General features: G+C 56.9%; 1 protein-coding gene across 1 annotated transcript in view; it reads left to right on the plus strand.

Annotated features, from left to right (window-relative positions):
* The first annotated feature begins 507 nt into the window (after positions 1-507).
* TEX30 (testis expressed 30) overlaps positions 508-19,362 on the plus strand; it is a 37,883-nt gene continuing 19,028 nt past the window's right edge. The window contains exons 1-3 of the mRNA XM_078871695.1: positions 508-564; positions 8,146-8,337; positions 19,104-19,147. Coding sequence (XP_078727821.1) covers positions 508-564; positions 8,146-8,337; positions 19,104-19,147 — 293 coding nt within the window. The remainder of the gene's footprint in view (positions 565-8,145; positions 8,338-19,103; positions 19,148-19,362) is intronic.

A 19,362-nucleotide genomic window follows, 5' to 3' on the forward strand; every position in this document is an offset into this window, starting at 1 on the left:
GTCGCGGTGGTGGTGGTGGTCGCGGTGGTGGTGGTCGTGGTGGTGGTGGTCGTGGTCGTGGTCGTGGTGGTGGTCGCGGTGGTGGTCGCGGTGGTGGTGGTGGTCGTGGTCGTGGTGGTGGTGGTCGTGGTGGTGGTGGTGGTCGCGGTGGTGGTCGTGGTGGTGGTGGTCGTGGTGGTGGTGGTGGTCGCGGTGGTGGTGGTGGTGGTCGTGGTGGTCGTGGTGGTGGTGGTGGTGGTCGCGGTGGTGGTCGCGGTGGTGGTGGTCGTGGTGGTGGTGGTCGTGGTCGTGGTGGTGGTCGCGGTGGTGGTCGCGGTGGTGGTCGTGGTCGTGGTGGTGGTCGTGGTGGTGGTGGTGGTCGCGGTGGTGGTCGTGGTGGTGGTGGTCGCGGTGGTGGTGGTGGTGGTCGCGGTGGTGGTCGCGGTGGTGGTGGTGGTCGTGGTCGTGGTGGTGGTGGTCGTGGTGGTGGTGGTGGTCGTGGTGGTCGCGGTGGTGGTGGTGGCTGTGATGCTGCACGCGGCGACTGCCTGCGGTCCAGCGCTGGTGGAGAGGCAGCAGCAGAGGGTTGGTGGATCACGCGCGGATGTCAACAAACTCCCTTCCCGTGGGTGGGCGACGAGGAGGAGCCTCTCCCTGGCTCGCCGGGGGAAGGCCGTACACGAGGTGGACGAATCGCCATCTGTTTCCATCTGTACGGGGATGGGGTGTTGTTGCCCCCTCGAGCGAGGTGTGTAGAATGAAATAAAATAATGACCCTCCGACTCGGCGTGGCTCTTCTGGACACATGAGTAATTGTCACGATACGGCGCAGTGTGTTAATACAACGCGGTGATGATGCACGTATTAAGATGATGCACGTATTAAGATGATGCACGTATTAAGATGATATCGTGTTGTTCGGCGTGACGTCCGACGTTTCGCGCCACGCGTCGGGAGCTTCTTCAGGAAACGAGACCTCACCTGAAAGCAGGTTGTCTGTACGCACAGCGGTGGCCGAGCGGGGCTGGGCACGGGTCCAGGGGCAAGGAATGAAATCCCCCCCCGCCATCCCCCCCTCTCGTCTCCAATTACCCCAGCCCCTATGGGTAGCCCGGCGTATGCAGGACCCCCCCCGCCCCCCCCAACAGCCTGCACGGCCCCGTGCAGTTGCACCGCCTGCATCCTCTGTAGCTAGGCCACTGAGCACACGCGCGCACTACACAACGTCACCTACGGCTGCAGGTAAACAGCCACTGGGCAGCACTCTGTGGGGGGGGGGGGGGGGCAGCTCTGCTGACGTCACAGGGGTGTAGTTGTTTGGGGTTTGACGGGAGGGGGTCTCGGGGCGCGAGCTGGGGAGGGCTGGGCGAGGGGGGTCGAGAGGGGGGGGGGGAGGGTGCGGGTCTGGTTACCCCGTGAAGACCTCTAGGGGGGGGGGGACCCCTCCCCCGGGGCGGATGTGAGCGGTCCCCCGATTCTGAACGAAATGTCACGAGAGGCGGTGACGTCAGCGCGGGGGAATCGAGTTTCAGGAAAAAGCGGCCAAGCCACGTGCGGGGCAATCAGGCGAAACGGGCCTCGCCCCCTCACCCCCTCACCCCCTCACCAGCTCCACTCACCCCCTCACCCACTCGCCCCCTCACCCTCACTAGCTCCACTCACCCCCTCACCCTCACCAGCTCAACTCACCCCCTCACCCACTCGCCCCCTCACCCTCACCAGCTCCACTCACCCCCTCACCCCCTCACCCTCACCAGCTCCACTCACTCCCTCACCCCCTCACCCTCACCAGCTCCACTCACCACCTCACCCTCACCAGCTCCACTCACCAGCTCCACTCACCCCCTCACCCTCACCAGCTCCACTCACCCCCTCACCCTCACCAGCTCCACTCACCAGCTCCACTCACCCCCTCACCCTCACCAGCTCCACTCACCAGCTCCACTCACCCCCTCACCCTCACCAGCTCCACTCACCCCCTCACCCCCTCACCCTCACCAGCTCAACTCACCCCCTCACCCACTCGCCCCCTCACCCTCACCAGCTCCACTCACCCCCTCACCCCCTCACCCTCACCAGCTCCACTCACCCAGCTCCACCCACCCAGCTCCACCCACCAGCTCCACTCACCAGCTCCACTCCCCCTCACCCTCACCAGCTCCACTCACCAGCTCCACCCACCAGCTCCACCCACCAGCTCCACCCACCCAGCTCCACCCACCAGCACCACTCACCAGCTCCACCCACCAGCTCCACCCACCCAGCTCCACTCACCAGCTCCACTCACCAGCTCCACCCACCCAGCTCCACTCACCCAGCTCCACCCACCCAGCTCCACCCACCAGCTCCACTCACCAGCTCCACTCACCAGCTCCACCCACCCAGCTCCACTCACCAGCTCCACTCACCAGCTCCACCCACCCAGCTCCACTCACCAGCTCCACCCACCCAGCTCCACTCACCCAGCTCCACCCACCCAGCTCCACCCACCCAGCTCCACCCACCAGCTCCACTCACCAGCTCCACCCACCAGCTCCACCCACCCAGCTCCACTCACCAGCTCCACCCACCCAGCTCCACTCACCCAGCTCCACCCACCCAGCTCCACCCACCCAGCTCCACCCACCAGCTCCACTCACCAGCTCCACTCACCCAGCTTCACTCACCAGCTCCACTCACCAGCTCCACTCACCAGCTCCACTTACCAGCTCCACTCACCAGCTCCACCCACCCAGCTCCACTCACCCAGCTCCACCCACCCAGCTCCACCCACCCAGCTCCACCCACCAGCTCCACTCACCAGCTCCACTCACCAGCTCCACCCACCAGCTCCACTCACCAGCTCCACTCACCAGCTCCACTCACCCAGCTCCACTCACCAGCTCCACCCACCCAGCTCCACCCACCCAGCTCCACTCACCAGCTCCACTCACCAGCTCCACCCACCCAGCTCCACTTACCAGCTCCACCCACCAGCTCCACTCACCAGCTCCACTCACCAGCTCCACCCACCCAGTTCCACTCACCAGCTCCACTCACCAGCTCCACCCACCCAGCTCCACTCACTAGCTCCACCCACCCAGCTCCACTCACCCAGCTCCACTCACCCAGCTCCACTTACCAGCTCCACTCACCAGCTCCACTCACCAGCTCCACCCACCCAGCTCCACCCACCCAGCTCCACTCACCAGCTCCACCCACCCAGCTCCACTTACCAGCTCCACTCACCAGCTCCACCCACCCAGCTCCACTCACCAGCTCCACCCACACAGCTCCACTCACTAGCTCCACCCACCCAGCTCCACTCACCAGCTCCACCCACCCAGCTCCACTTACCAGCTCCACTCACCAGGTCCACTCACCCAGCTCCACCCACCCAGCTGCACTCACCAGCTCCACTCACCAGCTCCACTCACCAGCTCCACCCACCCAGTTCCACTCACCAGCTCCACTCACCAGCTCCACCCACCCAGCTCCACTCACCAGCTCCACCCACCCAGCTCCACTCACCAGCTCCACCCACCCAGCTCCATTCACCAGCTCCACCCACCAGCTCCACTCACCAGCTCCACCCACCCAGCTCCACCCACCCAACTCCACTCGCCCAGTTCCACTCACCGACGGGAGCCCTCACGTGACCTTTCTCAGCTCTCTCTCGCAAGAGTCGCATATCGGCCACGTGGCTTCTCGTCTGGTTAAATAAAGGATTTCGTTCGTGACCTTTAGAAGCGCTCATGGCCACCTTGCCTTAGCCAGGAGCACACGGTGACACACCCTTACACTCCAGGAACACACGAGGCGACACACCCTTACACTCCAGGAACACACGAGGCGGCACTCCCTTACACTCCAGGAACACACGAGGTGACACCCCCTTACACTCCAGGAACACACGAGGTGACACACCCTTACACTCCAGGAACACACGAGGCGGCACACCCTTACACTCCAGGAACACACGAGGTGACACACCCTTACACTCCAGGAACACACGAGGTGACACACCCTTACACTCCAGGAACACACGAGGTGACACACCCTTACACTCCAGGAACACACGAGGCGACACACCCTTACACTCCAGGAACACACGAGGTGACACACCCTTACACTCCAGGAACACACGAGGTGACACACCCTTACACTCCAGGAACACACGAGGCGACACACCCTTACACTCCAGGAACACACGAGGTGACACCCCCTTACACTCCAGGAACACACGAGGCGACACACCCTTACACTCCAGGCACACACGAGGCGACACACCCTTACACTCCAGGCACACACGAGGTGACACACCCTTACACTCCAGGAACACACGAGGTGACACACCCTTACACTCCAGGAACACACGAGGTGACACACCCTTACACTCCAGGCACACACGAGGCGACACACCCTTACACTCCAGGCACACACGAGGTGACACACCCTTACACTCCAGGAACACACGAGGTGACACACCCTTACACTCCAGGCACACACGAGGCGACACACCCTTACACTCCAGGCACACACGAGGCGACACACCCTTACACTCCAGGAACACACGAGGCGACACACCCTTACACTCCAGGAACACACGAGGCGACACACCCTTACACTCCAGGAACAAACGAGGTGACACACCCTTACACTCCAGGCACACACGAGGTGACACACCCTTACACTCCAGGCACACACGAGGCGACACACCCTTACACTCCAGGAACACACGAGGTGACACACCCTTACACTCCAGGAACACACGAGGTGACACACCCTTACACTCCAGGCACACACGAGGCGACACACCCTTACACTCCAGGCACACACGAGGCGACACACCCTTACACTCCAGGCACACACGAGGCGACACACCCTTACACTCCAGGCACACACGAGGCGACACACCCTTACACTCCAGGAACACACGAGGTGACACACCCTTACACTCCAGGCACACACGAGGTGACACACCCTTACACTCCAGGAACACACGAGGTGACACACCCTTACACTCCAGGAACACACGAGGCGACACACCCTTACACTCCAGGCACACACGAGGCGACACACCCTTACACTCCAGGAACACACGAGGCGACACACCCTTACACTCCAGGCACACACGAGGCGACACACCCTTACACTCTAGGCACACACGAGGCGACACACCCTTACACTCCAGGAACACACGAGGCGACACACCCTTACACTCCAGGAACACACGAGGTGACACACCCTTACACTCCAGGAACACACGAGGTGACACACCCTTACACTCCAGGCACACACGAGGTGACACACCCTTACACTCCAGGAACACACGAGGTGACACACCCTTACACTCCAGGCACACACGAGGCGGCACACCCTTACACTCCAGGCACACACGAGGTGACACACCCTTACACTCCAGGCACACACGAGGTGACACACCCTTACACTCCAGGCACACACGAGGCGACACACCCTTACACTCCAGGCACACACGAGGTGACACACCCTTACACTCCAGGCACACACGAGGTGACACACTCTTACACTCCAGGAACACACGAGGCGACACACCCTTACACTCCAGGAACACACGAGGTGACACACCCTTACACTCCAGGAACACACGAGGTTTCACACCCTTACACTCGAGAAGCAGACGAGGCAATAGAGTACACATTTGCACTCCATCGGAGTGTCTGCCATCATCCTCAGAGTCATCTAAACCTTCGCACGTGCACCCGAATCATATTCCCCACACTCAGCCCTGTCATCAAGTTCATCGTCACTGCAGGCTGCTGCGGGGAGACGAGGAAAGGTTTCTCTGTTAATTGAAGTCGAAAGGGGGGGGGGGGGGGTCCTCGGGGACCCCCCCTCCCCCCCCGTGGAGGGCGCGAGGGGATGGGAGTCGCTGACGCAGATTTACGGCGGGGTCATCGCGGAGCCGCGTGTCCAATGCACTCCGCGTGTCAAATCCACTCCGCCTTTTCTAATCCACTCCGTCTTTTCCAATCCACTCCACCTTTTTACAATCCACTCCGCGTGTCAAATCCACTCCGCGTGTTTCCAATGTGACCCGCCTCTGTCTCACCGTCTCGCGCATCCTCTCCGCGCAAATCCCACGCAGTCGCTCGCTCGCCATCGCGGACTCTTGACAGTGGCGGCACCCTCAATGCATTCTGACGAATCTCGCTCTCTCTGTATGTCTGTCTCACGCACTCTCCCCCTACCTGCCTCCATCCTCCCTTCCTCAACCCCCTGCACCCTCGTAGCGGCTCCCCGAGGGCGCCCTCTGTCGTCCCGAGCCCCCGGGGCACCGATCCTCCCGCGCTCGGGGATTATTGAGGATGCGGAATGAAGGGGGGAGGGGGCAACCGGGGTCCCCCAACTGCCCCCCCACCCCTTGCCCCCCCCCCCTCCCCCCACTCTTCCGACTCCCAAAGCCGCGAACGTGGGGCCGGGGTCGCGACGTCGGTGGTCGGAGCCGGCGCGAGGAGGAGAAGCAGGAAATTAAAACTCGAGAAGAACAAAACTCCTGGCTGCGTCAACTCTCCCCGCTCCCCTCTCTCCTCTCCACGCCCTCTGCCCCCCCTCCCCTCCCCTCCCTCTCCTTATCCCTCCCCCGCCCGAGTTGCTCACCTCCTCGTCTTGGCTGCACAGTGCAGGCTGTCTCGGCTTGAAGTCCCCCCCACCCCCCCACGGCACCCGCGAGCTCCGAGCTATATCGAGTCTGAACCTCGGGGGGACGGGGGGTGCGGAACGGTTGACAGGACGGGGGTGCAGCAGGAGAGCGTGTGGGTGCGTGACGCAGTGTAGGGGGCACTGGTGCGGGGGGGGGGCACTGGTGCGGGGGGGGGGGCACTGATGCGGCATGGGAACGCGCTTCTGGTGTGTGTCACGCGCACAGTCACCTACAAAAACAAAGACCCCCCGTACAGCCTTCACAGACTGTCGGGGCAAGTGCTGTTAGCGAGCAGCTTATGAAGGCCGGTACGGCGCGCGAGGAGGTCGGTGGCCAACACCACGCCCCGACCGCCTTTGTCTCCCCAGTGACGATGTTTACACATCGCACCAGTTACAGTACTTAATTGAGGCTGAGTCGAACTAGGGGACGCACGGGACTGGTTCAAATAATCGTAACTGGTGTTGGCCGTGGGCGAGGATTGAACTCGCGTCGCCGGGGTCATTGCGCAGCGTAGCGCCAACCACTCTCCCGCCAGGGTCATTATCACACGGAGATGAAGGGAGCAGCAAACGAACCGTGCAGGGCCTGCTAAAACAACATCAACAACAACAGCAGCGGCAGCAAACAACAACAATAACATCCTCGTCTCCCCCACGTCCCCTTGATTGGATAATCACCCTCCGATTATCCCTCCTCGTGCAGCGGAAAGAGGGGGGGGGCGAAAGGGGTCCTCGTGGTAGCTCTGCAACTTCTCGCCAAAAGGGGACGGGGGACCCCTCAATCTGGGGGCACGGGATGGGGGGGGGGGGCGGTGCGGGGTCACCGCCAGGGCCCCGTGTGGGGTTACCCGGGCGGGGTGAGGAATGCCCTCGCGCACGCGCACCGGTTAAATTTGGCGTCGCGCTCCTCGGAGCGAGATTAAAAATACGCCGCTTCGCAGGGGGGGTGGGGGGGGCTCGTGGGATGGACACTGACACCATCGTGACCATAGCGATGGGGATGCCTCTGCCTAAACTCGGCCGTGACCTTGTCCTCTGCCGGGGTCACGCGCCGACACGCCGCGCCCACGCGGCTTAGTAATGTCGCTCTTCACGAACTCTCTATGAACTCATCCTCGTTCGCGGACTCCCCAATCTTCACGGACCCTTCATTGATAGAGATCCTTCAAGGCTCTCTTCGTGGACTCACAAAACGACTGTCCATAGGCTCTACCCGAGCGACTCGCCAGAAGTTGACGAACCTCTCGCGGCCTGCTGACAAACTCCCGTGACCGCTTCTTCGCGAATTCTTCAAATAATTGTTGACCCTCGGCCAGGAGCGCGGAGATCTCGGCCGCGGTGTACGGAAACAAAAATCGATTATTATCGGTGCCGGCAAGATCCTGATTATCGGAAGAAGAAAAAACTCACTATTATCGGCACACAAACATCCAAGTTTGTCGACGCAACAGCGCGTCCAGATTATCGCCAAACCCGTGACCCCGTGTCACCCTTAACCAGAGCCGCCGCCATCGCTGCTCGCTGCACGCAACGGCCCCATCCTCCTCCCCGCGTGGCGAGTTCGATCCCCACTCACGGGCGACTCCGACATCGCACGGGCCGAGAGACGCCGAGGAAGGTCTGGGCGACAGCCTCACTCCTGGGGCCGCAGTGCGGCTCGCCGAGAGCGCCAAGCTGATTTCGTGTAACCAGGTGAGAAGAACTCAGAAGAGACCGGAATGAGAGTCTCGTCTGTGACCTGCGGCATCACACAATGACAGCAGCAAGACAATCCATCACACTGCAACACACGTCAAGTACAGCTATCGGAACAATACAATCACCATCACACACAAAGACAAAGATCCCGCCTCCCACTCTATAGCCTGAACACACTGTAGGGGCAAGTGCTGTTAGCGAGTAGCACCTATGAAAGCCGGCACGGCACACGAGGGGGTGGGTGCCCAGCAGCACGCCCGGCCGCCTTTGTCTCCCCATTGCTGATGTCTTCACATCGCACCAGGTACTCATTTGAGACTGAGTCGACCTAGGGGAGGCCCAGGACCGGTTCAAATAATCGTCGCCTGTGCTGGGCCCCAGCGGGGATCGAACTCGGTCGGCTGGGTTCGTAGCAGGGTGCGCTAACCACTGCGCCACCGCTCCCCACGCGCACGCCGGCACCACGAGCAACTGGGACCCGCGTTCCCCGCGGACTCACCCTCAACACTTGATTGAGTGAATTCCTGAATGGGCAGACGAATGCGCGTATGAATGAGCGAATTAACAGGAATTCATATGTGAATGAATTGAATGGGTGAATAAATAGGTGAGTGGATGAATGAGTGACTGAATGAGTGATTGAGTGGCTCGCAGTAAACATCGGAACCCTACTCCCCGTGATGTTTATTTTTGCTCGGGGGCCCGATCGGGGGGGGGGGGGATCCAGGGGGTCCGTGTTCGGCTCAGTTGTCCTGTGGGGGGGGGGGGGGGGGTCGCGGAGGACGTAGGGGGCGGGGCGGGGGGTGAAACGAGATCGCGCCTCGTGCCCCGGGCACCTCCCTCCCCCTCGTGGCCCCCTCCACTGCCTCCTCCGCGACCCCCTCTGCCCCGTGCTCCCCGTGGTTTTCCTTCCAAGCGATACACTCATCCCTTCCCCCCACCGCCCCCCCCTCATCCTGTGCACGTGACGCTGCCCCCCACGGAGCCCCTGCGGCCCCCACCCACGCTTCTCCCTCCCCTTCAATCTCCCACCCTCATCCACGAATGCCGCCCCCCTCGCTCCAGCCTCATCCCCTGGCTTCGCCCAGGCACCCCCCCCGACTCGCCCCCCCCACTCACCCTTCGCTCGCTCCCCCGGCTCGGCTCGTGGGGGGCCCGGGGCGCGACCTTGGCGCGTCACCCACCGCGCCTCTCGCCGCGTCTCCGGCGCCGTTCCCGCTGCGCCGTCACAACGGGACGCACATCTCGGCTTCGTAAACCACGCCGAGACACGCGGAGAGACAGACCGTGGGACACGTGTAGAGAGTCCGTGGGACGCGTGGAGACGCGACGAGACACGCGGAGAGACAGACCGTGGGACACGTGTAGAGAGTCCGTGGGACGCGTGGAGACGCGACGAGACACCTGGAGAGACAGTCCGTGGGACACGTGGAGAGACAGTCCGTGGGAGGCGTGGAGACACGTGGAGACACGGGGAGACACGTGGAGACAGTCGATGGGAAACTAAATTCGTGAGACACGGTGGAGACACAATGAAAAGACATGGGGACATACATAGAGATAGTCTGTGGGAGACACAGTGAGATGTAGTCATTAAGAACCGGGGAGACACGGGGAGACACGCCGAGTTGTCCTGAATGTGTCGCGAGTACTTGCGCCATGACGCAGCATCAGGAGGGGGACGCGAGTGAGTCACGTGACCGAGACTTGAACGTCAGTGAGCAGCGCTGGATGAGTGGGTAATGCTGGCTGAGGATGGGTGAGGTTGGGTGAGGTCGGGTGAGTGGGTGAGGCTGGGTGAGGCTGGATGAGTGGGTGAGGCTGGGTGAGTGGGTGAGGCTGGTGAGTGGGTGAGGCTGGGTGAGTGGGTGGGGCTGGGTGAGTGGGTGGGGCTGGGTGAGTGGGTGAGGCTGGGTGGGTGGGTGAGGCTGAGTGAGTGGGTGAGGCTGGGTGAGTGGGTGAGGCTGGGTGAGTGGGTGAGTGGGTGAGGCTGGGTGAGTGGGTGAGGCTGGTGAGTGGGTGAGGCTGGGTGAGTGGGTGAGGCTGGATGAGTGGGTGAGGATTGGTGAGTGGGTGAGGCTGGTGAGTGGGTGAGGCTGGGTGAGTAGGTGAGGCTGGTGAGTGGGTGAGGCTGGGTGAGTGGGTGAGGCTGGGTGAGTGGGTGAGGCTTGGCGAGTGGGTGAGGCTGGTGAGTGGGTGAGGTTGGGTGAGTGGGTGAGGCTGGTGAGTGAGTGAAGTTGGGTGAGTGGGTGAGGCTGGTGAGTGGGTGAGGCTGGTGAGTGGGTGAGCCTGGGTGAGTGAGTGAAGTTGGGTGAGTGGGTGAGGCTGGGTAAGTGGGTGAGGCTGGGTGAGGCTGGTGAGTGGGTTAGGCAGGGTGAGTGAGTGAGGCTGGTGAGTGGGTGAGGCTGGGTGAGGCTGGGTGAGTGGGTGAGGCTGGGTGAGTGAGTGAGGCTGGGTGAGTGGGTGAGGCTGGGTGAGTGGGTGAGGCTGGGTGAGTGGGTGAGGCTGGGTGAGTGGGTGAGGCTGGGTGAGTGAGTGAGGCTGGGTGAGTGGGTGAGGCTGGGTGAGTGGGTGAGGCTGGGTGAGTGAGTGAGGCTGGTGAGTTGGTGAGGCTGGGTGAGTGGGTGAGGCTGGGTGAGTGGGTGAGGCTGGGTGAGTGGGTGAGGCTGGGTGAGTGGGTGAGACTGGTGAGTGGGTGAGGCTGGGTGAGTGGGTGAGGCTGGGTGAGTGAGTGAGGCTGGGTGAGTGGGTGAGACTGGGTGAGTGGGTGAGGCTGGTGAGTGGGTGAGACTGGGTGAGTGGGTGAGACTGGGTGAGTGGGTGAGGCTGGGTGAGTGAGTGAGGCTGGGTGAGTGGGTGAGGCTGGGTGAGTGGGTGAGGCTGGGTGAGTGAGTGAGACTGGGTGAGTGAGTGAGGCTGGGTGAGTGGGTGAGGCTGGGTGAGTGAGTGAGACTGGGTGAGTGGGTGAGGCTGGGTGAGTGGGTGAGGCTGGGTGAGTGGGTGAGGCTGGTGAGTGGGTGAGGCTGGGTGAGTGGGTGAGGCTGGGGGAGTGGGTGAGGCTGGGTGAGTGGGTGAGGCTGGGTGAGTGGGTGAGGCTGGGTGAGTAGGTGAGGCTGGTGAGTGGGTGAGGCTGGGTGAGGCTGGGTGAGTGGGTGAGACTGGGTGAGTGGGTGAGGCTGGGTGAGGCTGGGTGAGTGGGTGAGGCTGGGTGAATGGGTGAGGTTGGTGAGTGGGTGAGGCTGGGTGAGGCTGGGTGAGGCTGGGTGAGTGGGTGAGGCTGGGTGAGGCTGGGTGAGTGGGTGAGGCTGGGTGAGTGGGTGAGGCTGGTGTGAGTGGGTGAGGCTGGGTGAGTGGGTGAGGCTGGGTGAGTGGGTGAGGCTGGTGAGTGGGTGAGGCTGGGTGAGGCTGGGTGAGGCTGGGTGAGTGGGTGAGACTGGGTGAGTGGGTGAGGCTGGGTGAGGCTGGGTGAGTGGGTGAGGCTGGGTGAGTGGGTGAGGCTGGGTGAGTGAGTGAGGCTGGGTGAGTGGGTGAGGCTGGGTGAGTGGGTGAGGCTGGGTGAGTGGGTGAGGCTGGTGAGTGGGTGAGGCTGGGTGAGGCTGGGTGAGGCTGGGTGAGTGGGTGAGACTGGGTGAGTAGGTGAGGCTGGGTGAGGCTGGGTGAGTGGGTGAGGCTGGGTGAGTGGGTGAGGCTGGGTGAGTGAGTGAGGCTGGGTGAGTGGGTGAGGCTGGGTGAGTGGGTGAGGCTGGGTGAGTGGGTGAGGCTGGGTGAGGCTGGGTGAGTGGGTGATACTGGGTGAGTGGGTGAGGCTGGGTGAGGCTGGGTGAGTGGGTGAGGCTGGGTGAGTGAGTGAGGCTGTGTGAGTGGGTGAGGCTGGGTAGATCATTCCACGCTCTCTGGGTTTTCTGAGCGCGGATCAAATTTCTCACAAAAATCCCGGCTCTTTCCGCCGCCACGGCGAGACACGCGGTGCCCTGCGACTCAGGGCGAGAGAGAGAGAGAGAGGCAGGGGCACGGATCTCATTACACGCGGCACGGGGCAATGTGCACGGGGCATTGAGACAAAGGCGCACCGAGACACGGGGTCTTTTAAACAATGGGCACGGGGCATTGAGATTCAGGGCACGGGGCATTGAGACGAGAGGCGTCGAGGCAAGGGACACGGGGCTCTGGGCACCGCGCGCCTGACGAGGTATTATTATTGATATTGCCCACAGAGACTCGTTAGGGCTGACGGTTCATTACGAGCGACACGAGCGCCGAAGCGCCAACAGCCACTTACCACCACGTGTCACCCTACACCCCGCACCCACGTGCGCGCGCGTGTAACTCTGCGTGTGGGTGGGTGGCTGTGTGCGTGTCTCTCTGTCAGTGGGGAACGGTGGTGTGGCAGTCAGCGCTATGCTGCGCTACGAACCGGCATCCCGAGTTCGATTCCCGCTCACGGCCAACACCAGTGACGGCTCTCTGAACCGGTCCCGCAGCCTTCAATGAGTACCTGGTGCGGGTGTGTAAACATCGCCACTGGGAGACAAAGGCGGCCGGGCGTGGTACTGGCGACCCACCTCCTCGTGTGCCGTTCCGGCCTTCATAGGTGCTCGCTAACAGCACTTGCCCCAACAGTCCGTTAAGGCTATACGGGGGATCTTTATCTTTGTCTCCCTGGAAGGGTTCGTGTTTGTGTGTGGAGCGGTAGTGTCGTGGTCAGCGCACCGCGTGCGACTAACACGGCCACCACAGTTCGATTTTCGCTCGGGGTTAATCGGAGACGAATATCTGAACCGGTGCTGGGCCTCTTCGAGGTCGACTCGGCCTTAAATAAGTTCCTGGGGGAGACAAAAGGCGACCGGACGTGGTTTCTGGCCACCCACAACCAGTGCCGGATGATCCTCCTAGCAAAAGTAGCTACATGTGTAGCTACAACACGTGTTGTAGCTGCTACACGTGTGGCAGCTACAGCACGTGTAGCAGCTACAGCACGTGTAGCAGCTACACGTGTAGCAGCTACAGCACGTGTAGCAGCTACACGTGTAGCAGCTACAGCACGTGTAGCAGCTACAGCACGTGTAGCAGCTACAGCACGTGTAGCAGCTACGGGCCCCCGCACTTTCAAGGGCCCCGCGCTAAAACGCTTTCCAGCTATCAATTCCGGTTCGGTAATTCTGTACTTGCTCTATTACTATAATACTATACCGCCTTCAACTTTTATGAACGACTGGTGTTTAAAGTTAGCGATTTGTCGTATTATCTGGCTGTATAGCAAATGAAAAAAGTACTATTAATGAACTATGCAAGTAAAAAAATGTGTGTTTTAATATTGATGTGTTTATTTATTTATTTAGGACCCCTTTAGAACAACATTTGTTACAGTCGACGCACTTCGCTTCATCAGGCACTGCCCACACCCCCACCCCCCTCGCGTGCCGTGGCGGCCCCGACACAGCCGCCTGTCAAAGGCGATGGAAGGGGGGGGGGGGCGAGGTGTCCGTGTGTGCGCGCTGTTGGGGCAGAAGCAAGCAGCTGTGATGAGGACTTGGCGAGTGTAGGGGGGCAGAGGTCACAATGAGGGGTCGTCCATAAATGACGTCACGCACCTAGGAATGGGGGGGGGGTCAGACATTTGTGACGATGTGTGACGAGGGGGGGGGGGTTTGAGAAATGTGACGTCACATCAAAATGCGCAACTTTAAATAAATATAGACAACACGTTCTACTTAATTAAATAGACTTTTTGATAAATGTTTTCTCCTACAACATCAGAGTGCAGCGCCACATTAAATACGCACGGCAATGACAATACAGCAGTTTAAAGCGATTTGAAGCATTTTTTTGGGGGGGGGGGGCAGAGCTTTGTTACGTCATATTTGAGGGGGGGGGGGGATCTGACTTTTTGTGATGCCGTGTGACGAGGGGGGGGTCAAAATCGCGTGACGTCACGTCGGGGTGGAGGTGGCCCTCGCACGCCTCCTGCCGCTGCTGTCCACTCGTGCACGTGGATGGGTTTAGGTGCGTTGCTTTGTTGTTGTGGTGTTGTTGTGGTGGTGTCTTGTTGTGGTGTTGTTTTGTTGTTGTCTTGTTGTGGTGGTGTCTTGTTGTGTTGTGTTGTTGTTGTCTAGCTGTGGTGGAGTCGTGTTGTGGTGGTGTCTTGTTGTGTTGTTTTGTTGATGTCTTGTTGTGGTGGTGTTGTGTTGTGGTGGTGACTTGTTGTGTTGTTTTGTTGTTTACTAGCTGTGGTGGAGTCGTGTTGTGGTGGTGTCTTGTTGTGTTGTTTTGTTGTTGTCTAGCTGTGGTGGTGTTGTGTTGTGGTGGTGACTTGTTGTGTTGTTTGTTGTTGTCTAGCTGTGGTGGTGTTGTGTTGTGGTGGTGTCTTGTTGTGTTGTTTTGTTGTTGTCTAGCTGTGGTGGTGTTGTGTTGTGGTGGTGTCTTGTTGTGTTGTTTTGTTGTTGTCTAGCTGTGGTGGTGTCTCGTTGTGCTGGTGACTTGTTGTGTTGTTTTGTTGATGTCTTGTTGTGGTGGTGTCTTGTTGTGTTGTGGTGGTCTCTTGTTGTGGAATGTTATCCTGTTTATGGTGTTATTTTTGCTGTAGTGTTATCATGTTGTTGTGTGTTATCATGTTGTTGTGTCTTATCATGTTGTTGTGTGTTATCATGTTGTTGTGTGTTATCATGTTGTTGTGTGTTATCATGTTGTGGTGTGTTATCATGTTGTTGTGTGTTATCATGTTGTTGTGTCTTATCATGTTGTTGTGTGTTATCATGTTGTTGTGTGTTATCATGTTGTTGTGTGTTATCATGTTGTGGTGTGTTATCATGTTGTTGTGTGTTATCATGTTGTGGTGTGTTATCATGTTGTTGTGTGTTATCATGTTGTTGTGTGTTATCATGTTGTTGTTGTGTGTTATCATGTTGTGGTGTGTTATCATGTTGTGGTGTGTTATCATGTTGTTGTGTGTTATCATGTTGTTGTTGTGTGTTATCATGTTGTGGTGTGTTTATCATGTTGTGGTGTGTTATCATGTTGTGGTGTGTTATCATGTTGTTGTGTGTTATCATGTTGTGGTGTGTTATCATGTTGTTGTGTGTTATCAGGTTGTTGTGTGTTATCATGTTGTTGTGTGTTATCATGTTGTGGTGTGTTATCATGTTGTTGTGTGTTATCATATTGTGGTGTGTTATCATGTTGTTGTGTGTTATCATGTTGTGGTGTGTTATCATGTTGTTGTGTGTTATCATGTTGTTGTGTGTTATCATGTTGTTGTTGTGTGTTATCATGTTGTGTGTGTTATCATGTTGTTGTGTGTTATCATGTTGTGGTGTGTTATCATGTTGTGGTGTGCTATCATGTTGTTGTGTGTTATCATGTTGTGGTGTGTTATCATGTTGTTGTGTGTTATCATGTTGTTGTGTGTTATCATGTTGTGGTGTGTTATCATGTTGTTGTGTGTTATCATGTTGGTGTGTTATCATGTTGTTGTGTGTTATCATGTTGTTGTGTGTTATCATGTTGTGGTGTGTTATCATGTTGTGGTGTGTTATCATGTTGTTGTGTGTTATCATGTTGTTGTGTGTTATCATGTTGTTGTTGTGTGTTATCATGTTGTGTGTTATCATGTTGTGTGTTATCATGTTGTGGTGTGTTATCATGTTGTTGTGTGTTATCATGTTGTGGTGTGTTATCATGTTGTTGTGTGTTATCATGTTGTTGTGTGTTATCATGTTGTGGTGTGTTATCATGTTGTTGTGTGTTATCATGTTGTTGTGTGTTATCATGTTGTGGTGTGTTATCATGTTGTTGTTTGTTATCATGTTGTGGTGTGTTATCATGTTGTGGTGTGTTATCATGTTGTGGTGTGTTATCATGTTGTGGTGTGTTATCATGTTGTGGTGTGTTATCATGTTGTTGTGTGTTATCATGTTGTGGTGTCTTATCATGTTGTGGTGTGTTATCATGTTGTGGTGTGTTATCATGTTGTTGTGTGTTATCATGTTGTGGTGTCTTATCATGTTGTGGTGTGTTATCATGTTGTGGTGTGTTATCATGTTGTTGTGTGTTATCATGTTGTGGTGTCTTATCATGTTGTTGTGTGTTATCATGTTGTTGTGTGTTATCATGTTGTTGTGTGTTATCATGTTGTGGTGTGTTATCATGTTGTGGTGTGTTATCATGTTGTGGTGTGTTATCATGTTGTGGTGTGTTATCATGTTGTGGTGTCTTATCATGTTGTTGTGTGTTATCATGTTGTTGTGTGTTATCATGTTGTGTGTGTTATCATGTTGTGGTGTGTTATCATGTTGTTGTGTGTTATCATGTTGTGGTGTGTTATCATGTTGTTGTGTGTTATCATGTTGTGGTGTGTTATCATGTTGTGGTGTGTTATCATGTTGTGGTGTGTTATCATATTGTGGTGTGTTATCATGTTGTTGTGTGTTATCATGTTGTGGTGTGTTATCATGGTGTTGTGTGTTATCATGTTGTGGTGTGTTATCATGTTGTTGTGTGTTATCATGTTGTGGTGTGTTATCATGTTGTGGTGTGTTATCATGTTGTTTGTGTGTTATCATGTTGTGGTGTGTTATCATGTTGTTGTGTGTTATCATGTTGTGTGTTATCATGTTGTGGTGTGTTATCATGTTGTGGTGTGTTATCTCACAGGTGCCACGGTGGCGAGATTTTAACTACCTCGCCTGACATACTGGAGGTCGTGGTTTCGATCCAGACCCTAGCGCCTGCTGCTGTATATTTGAGGTTGCATGTTCTCCCACGTGGTCGTGTGGAGTTTTCGCCGAGTCCCACCGGTTTTTCACTCCACAGTTACAAACATGCGTTTAGGGTATTTACCTGCAATACATTCCACGTAATCAGTCACTTCGTTGAGCTATCATTTGTGGCCAGGTCAAAACTGAAAAATACCGATACAGTTCAGTGGGATTTACCTGCTAAAATAAAAGTGGTTTATATTCTTGTGAGAATAGGTTTTTCCCCTTTTATCTGGCAACAAAACATGTGTTAAGTTGTTAAAACACAAAACTGAAACCTTTTATAAGGAATCATGTCTGCATTAACCACAATACTTGTGGTCAGAATGCAAAAAAAAAACATACTCTGAGACATGTCTGTGGTGTGGACCAATCCGTTTCAAAGACAATGCAAATATTATCAGAGTACGTTTTTTGTTTGCATTTTGACCACAAACATTGTGGTTAATGCAGACATGATTCCTTGTAAAAGGTTTCAGTTTGGTGTTTTAACAAACTTAACACTTGTTTTGTTGCCAGATAAAAGGGGAAAAACGTATTCTCATATTTTAGTACTGGCAAAGGAGGTCCCATGAAGTGATATTCTTGTGTGTCTCCATATTATTGCATTGTTAGGGGGACAAACAGGGCAGTAAGTGCTTACAGGGTTTTTTCTTCTTTCAGAGTAATTCCCCACGTAGCCAAAGTTTCTGAGGCGCATTTACCCACCAGCAGTGCAGCCAGAGGGCGCTACATCCAGAGAGGGCCCTACAGTCAGAGAGGGCGCTACATCCAGAGGTCACTAGCTACAGAGGTCACTCGGGGTGTCTCCTGCCAGTCAGTCTCAGGACCACCAGAAAGGCCACAGCACTCAGACCCCCACTGGGAGCAGGAGCCTCTTTAACCATTCTGTGGCCACGTTGTGTCTCTCTCTCTCCTCAGCCGAGCTCCATACCAAACCTCAGCCAGGAGCTCGGCCAACCTTACAGCAGTATTAGTACTGGTAGGAACCTGCTGGTTACACCAGCCCACAGGGGATTATTGTGTCCGTCCGTCGTGCATCCAAAAATGGGAGGGGTGGGGCTGGGTGGAGAGGGGAGGGTGGGGAGGGGCTGGGTGGGGAGGGTGGGGAAGGGCTGGGTGGGGAGGGGGGGGGCTGGGTGGGGAGGGTGGGGCTGGGTGGGAGGGGTGGGGCTGGGTGGGGAGGGGCTGGTCACCCCGTGGTGCCCTTATAAAACTGAACGTTTAACCTTACTCACGCCGGCTTGTGCCCGCCCTCACAGTCGGGCATATTTGTGGAATACAGCACGCCGCCGTTGACCCTGGCCATTGACCGAGCAACCCAACGTTCCTACCAGCTCCCTCCGCAGGAGGAATGTGTTTCAAGCAAGCCTGGCACTGCTGATGAGACGTCGAATGTCGAAAACGGGTCCAGAGTGCGCGCTCGTGTTGAACCAATGCTGCTTGACATTATGCACTCGCGGAAAGTTTGTGTTGCTGATGGGATGTGTAAGGGGCCGTTCATAAATTACGTCACGCGATTTTGGACGGTTTTTGACCTCCCCCCCCATCGTCACACGGCGTCATAAAAAGTCAGACCCCCCCCCCCTCAAATATGACGTCACAAAGCTCTGCCCCACCCCCCCCCCAAAAATGAAAATGCTTAAAATCGCTTTAAACTTTGGTCATTGTAGTGCGTATTTAATGTGCCGCTGCACTCTGATGTTGTCGGAGAAAACATTTATTACAAAGTCTAATTAAGTAGAACGTGTTGTCTATATTTAAAGTTACGCATTTTGATGTGACGTCACATTTCTCAAACACCCCCCCCCCTTGTCACACATCGTCACAAACGTCATTTATGGACGGCCCCTGACGTCGCGTTTAACCCTCGCTGTGGGGGGGGGGGCGGACGTGGGGGGGACAGACACGTGGGGGGGCAGACACGTGGGGGGGGGGGGGCAGACACGTGGGAGCTCCACCACGAGCTGCCCGCTCGTTGACGAGGCCCCCCGCGCGGCTCCACAGCGACCCCTGGAGCCGGGACCCCGCGACTCCGTGGGGCGCAACGCGTCTTGACGAGCAGTGGGTAGAGAATGGCTGCTGCTGCTGGTGGTGATGGTACGGAACGCAGCCACGATGAGGTCGACTCATCGAGATCAATCGTTGCAATCGACTTTATCACGCACGCAGCTCTTAACACAATTATTTTAGACAATATAAATAGAAGTACTGAAAATATATTTTTTACACATCCTATCAGCGATGTGGCGTTCTGGGAGTGCAT

Source organism: Lampetra fluviatilis, chromosome 33 (genome assembly GCF_964198595.1).
Source record: "Lampetra fluviatilis chromosome 33, kcLamFluv1.1, whole genome shotgun sequence".
In the NCBI taxonomy this organism is placed as follows: Eukaryota; Metazoa; Chordata; class Hyperoartia; order Petromyzontiformes; family Petromyzontidae; genus Lampetra; species Lampetra fluviatilis.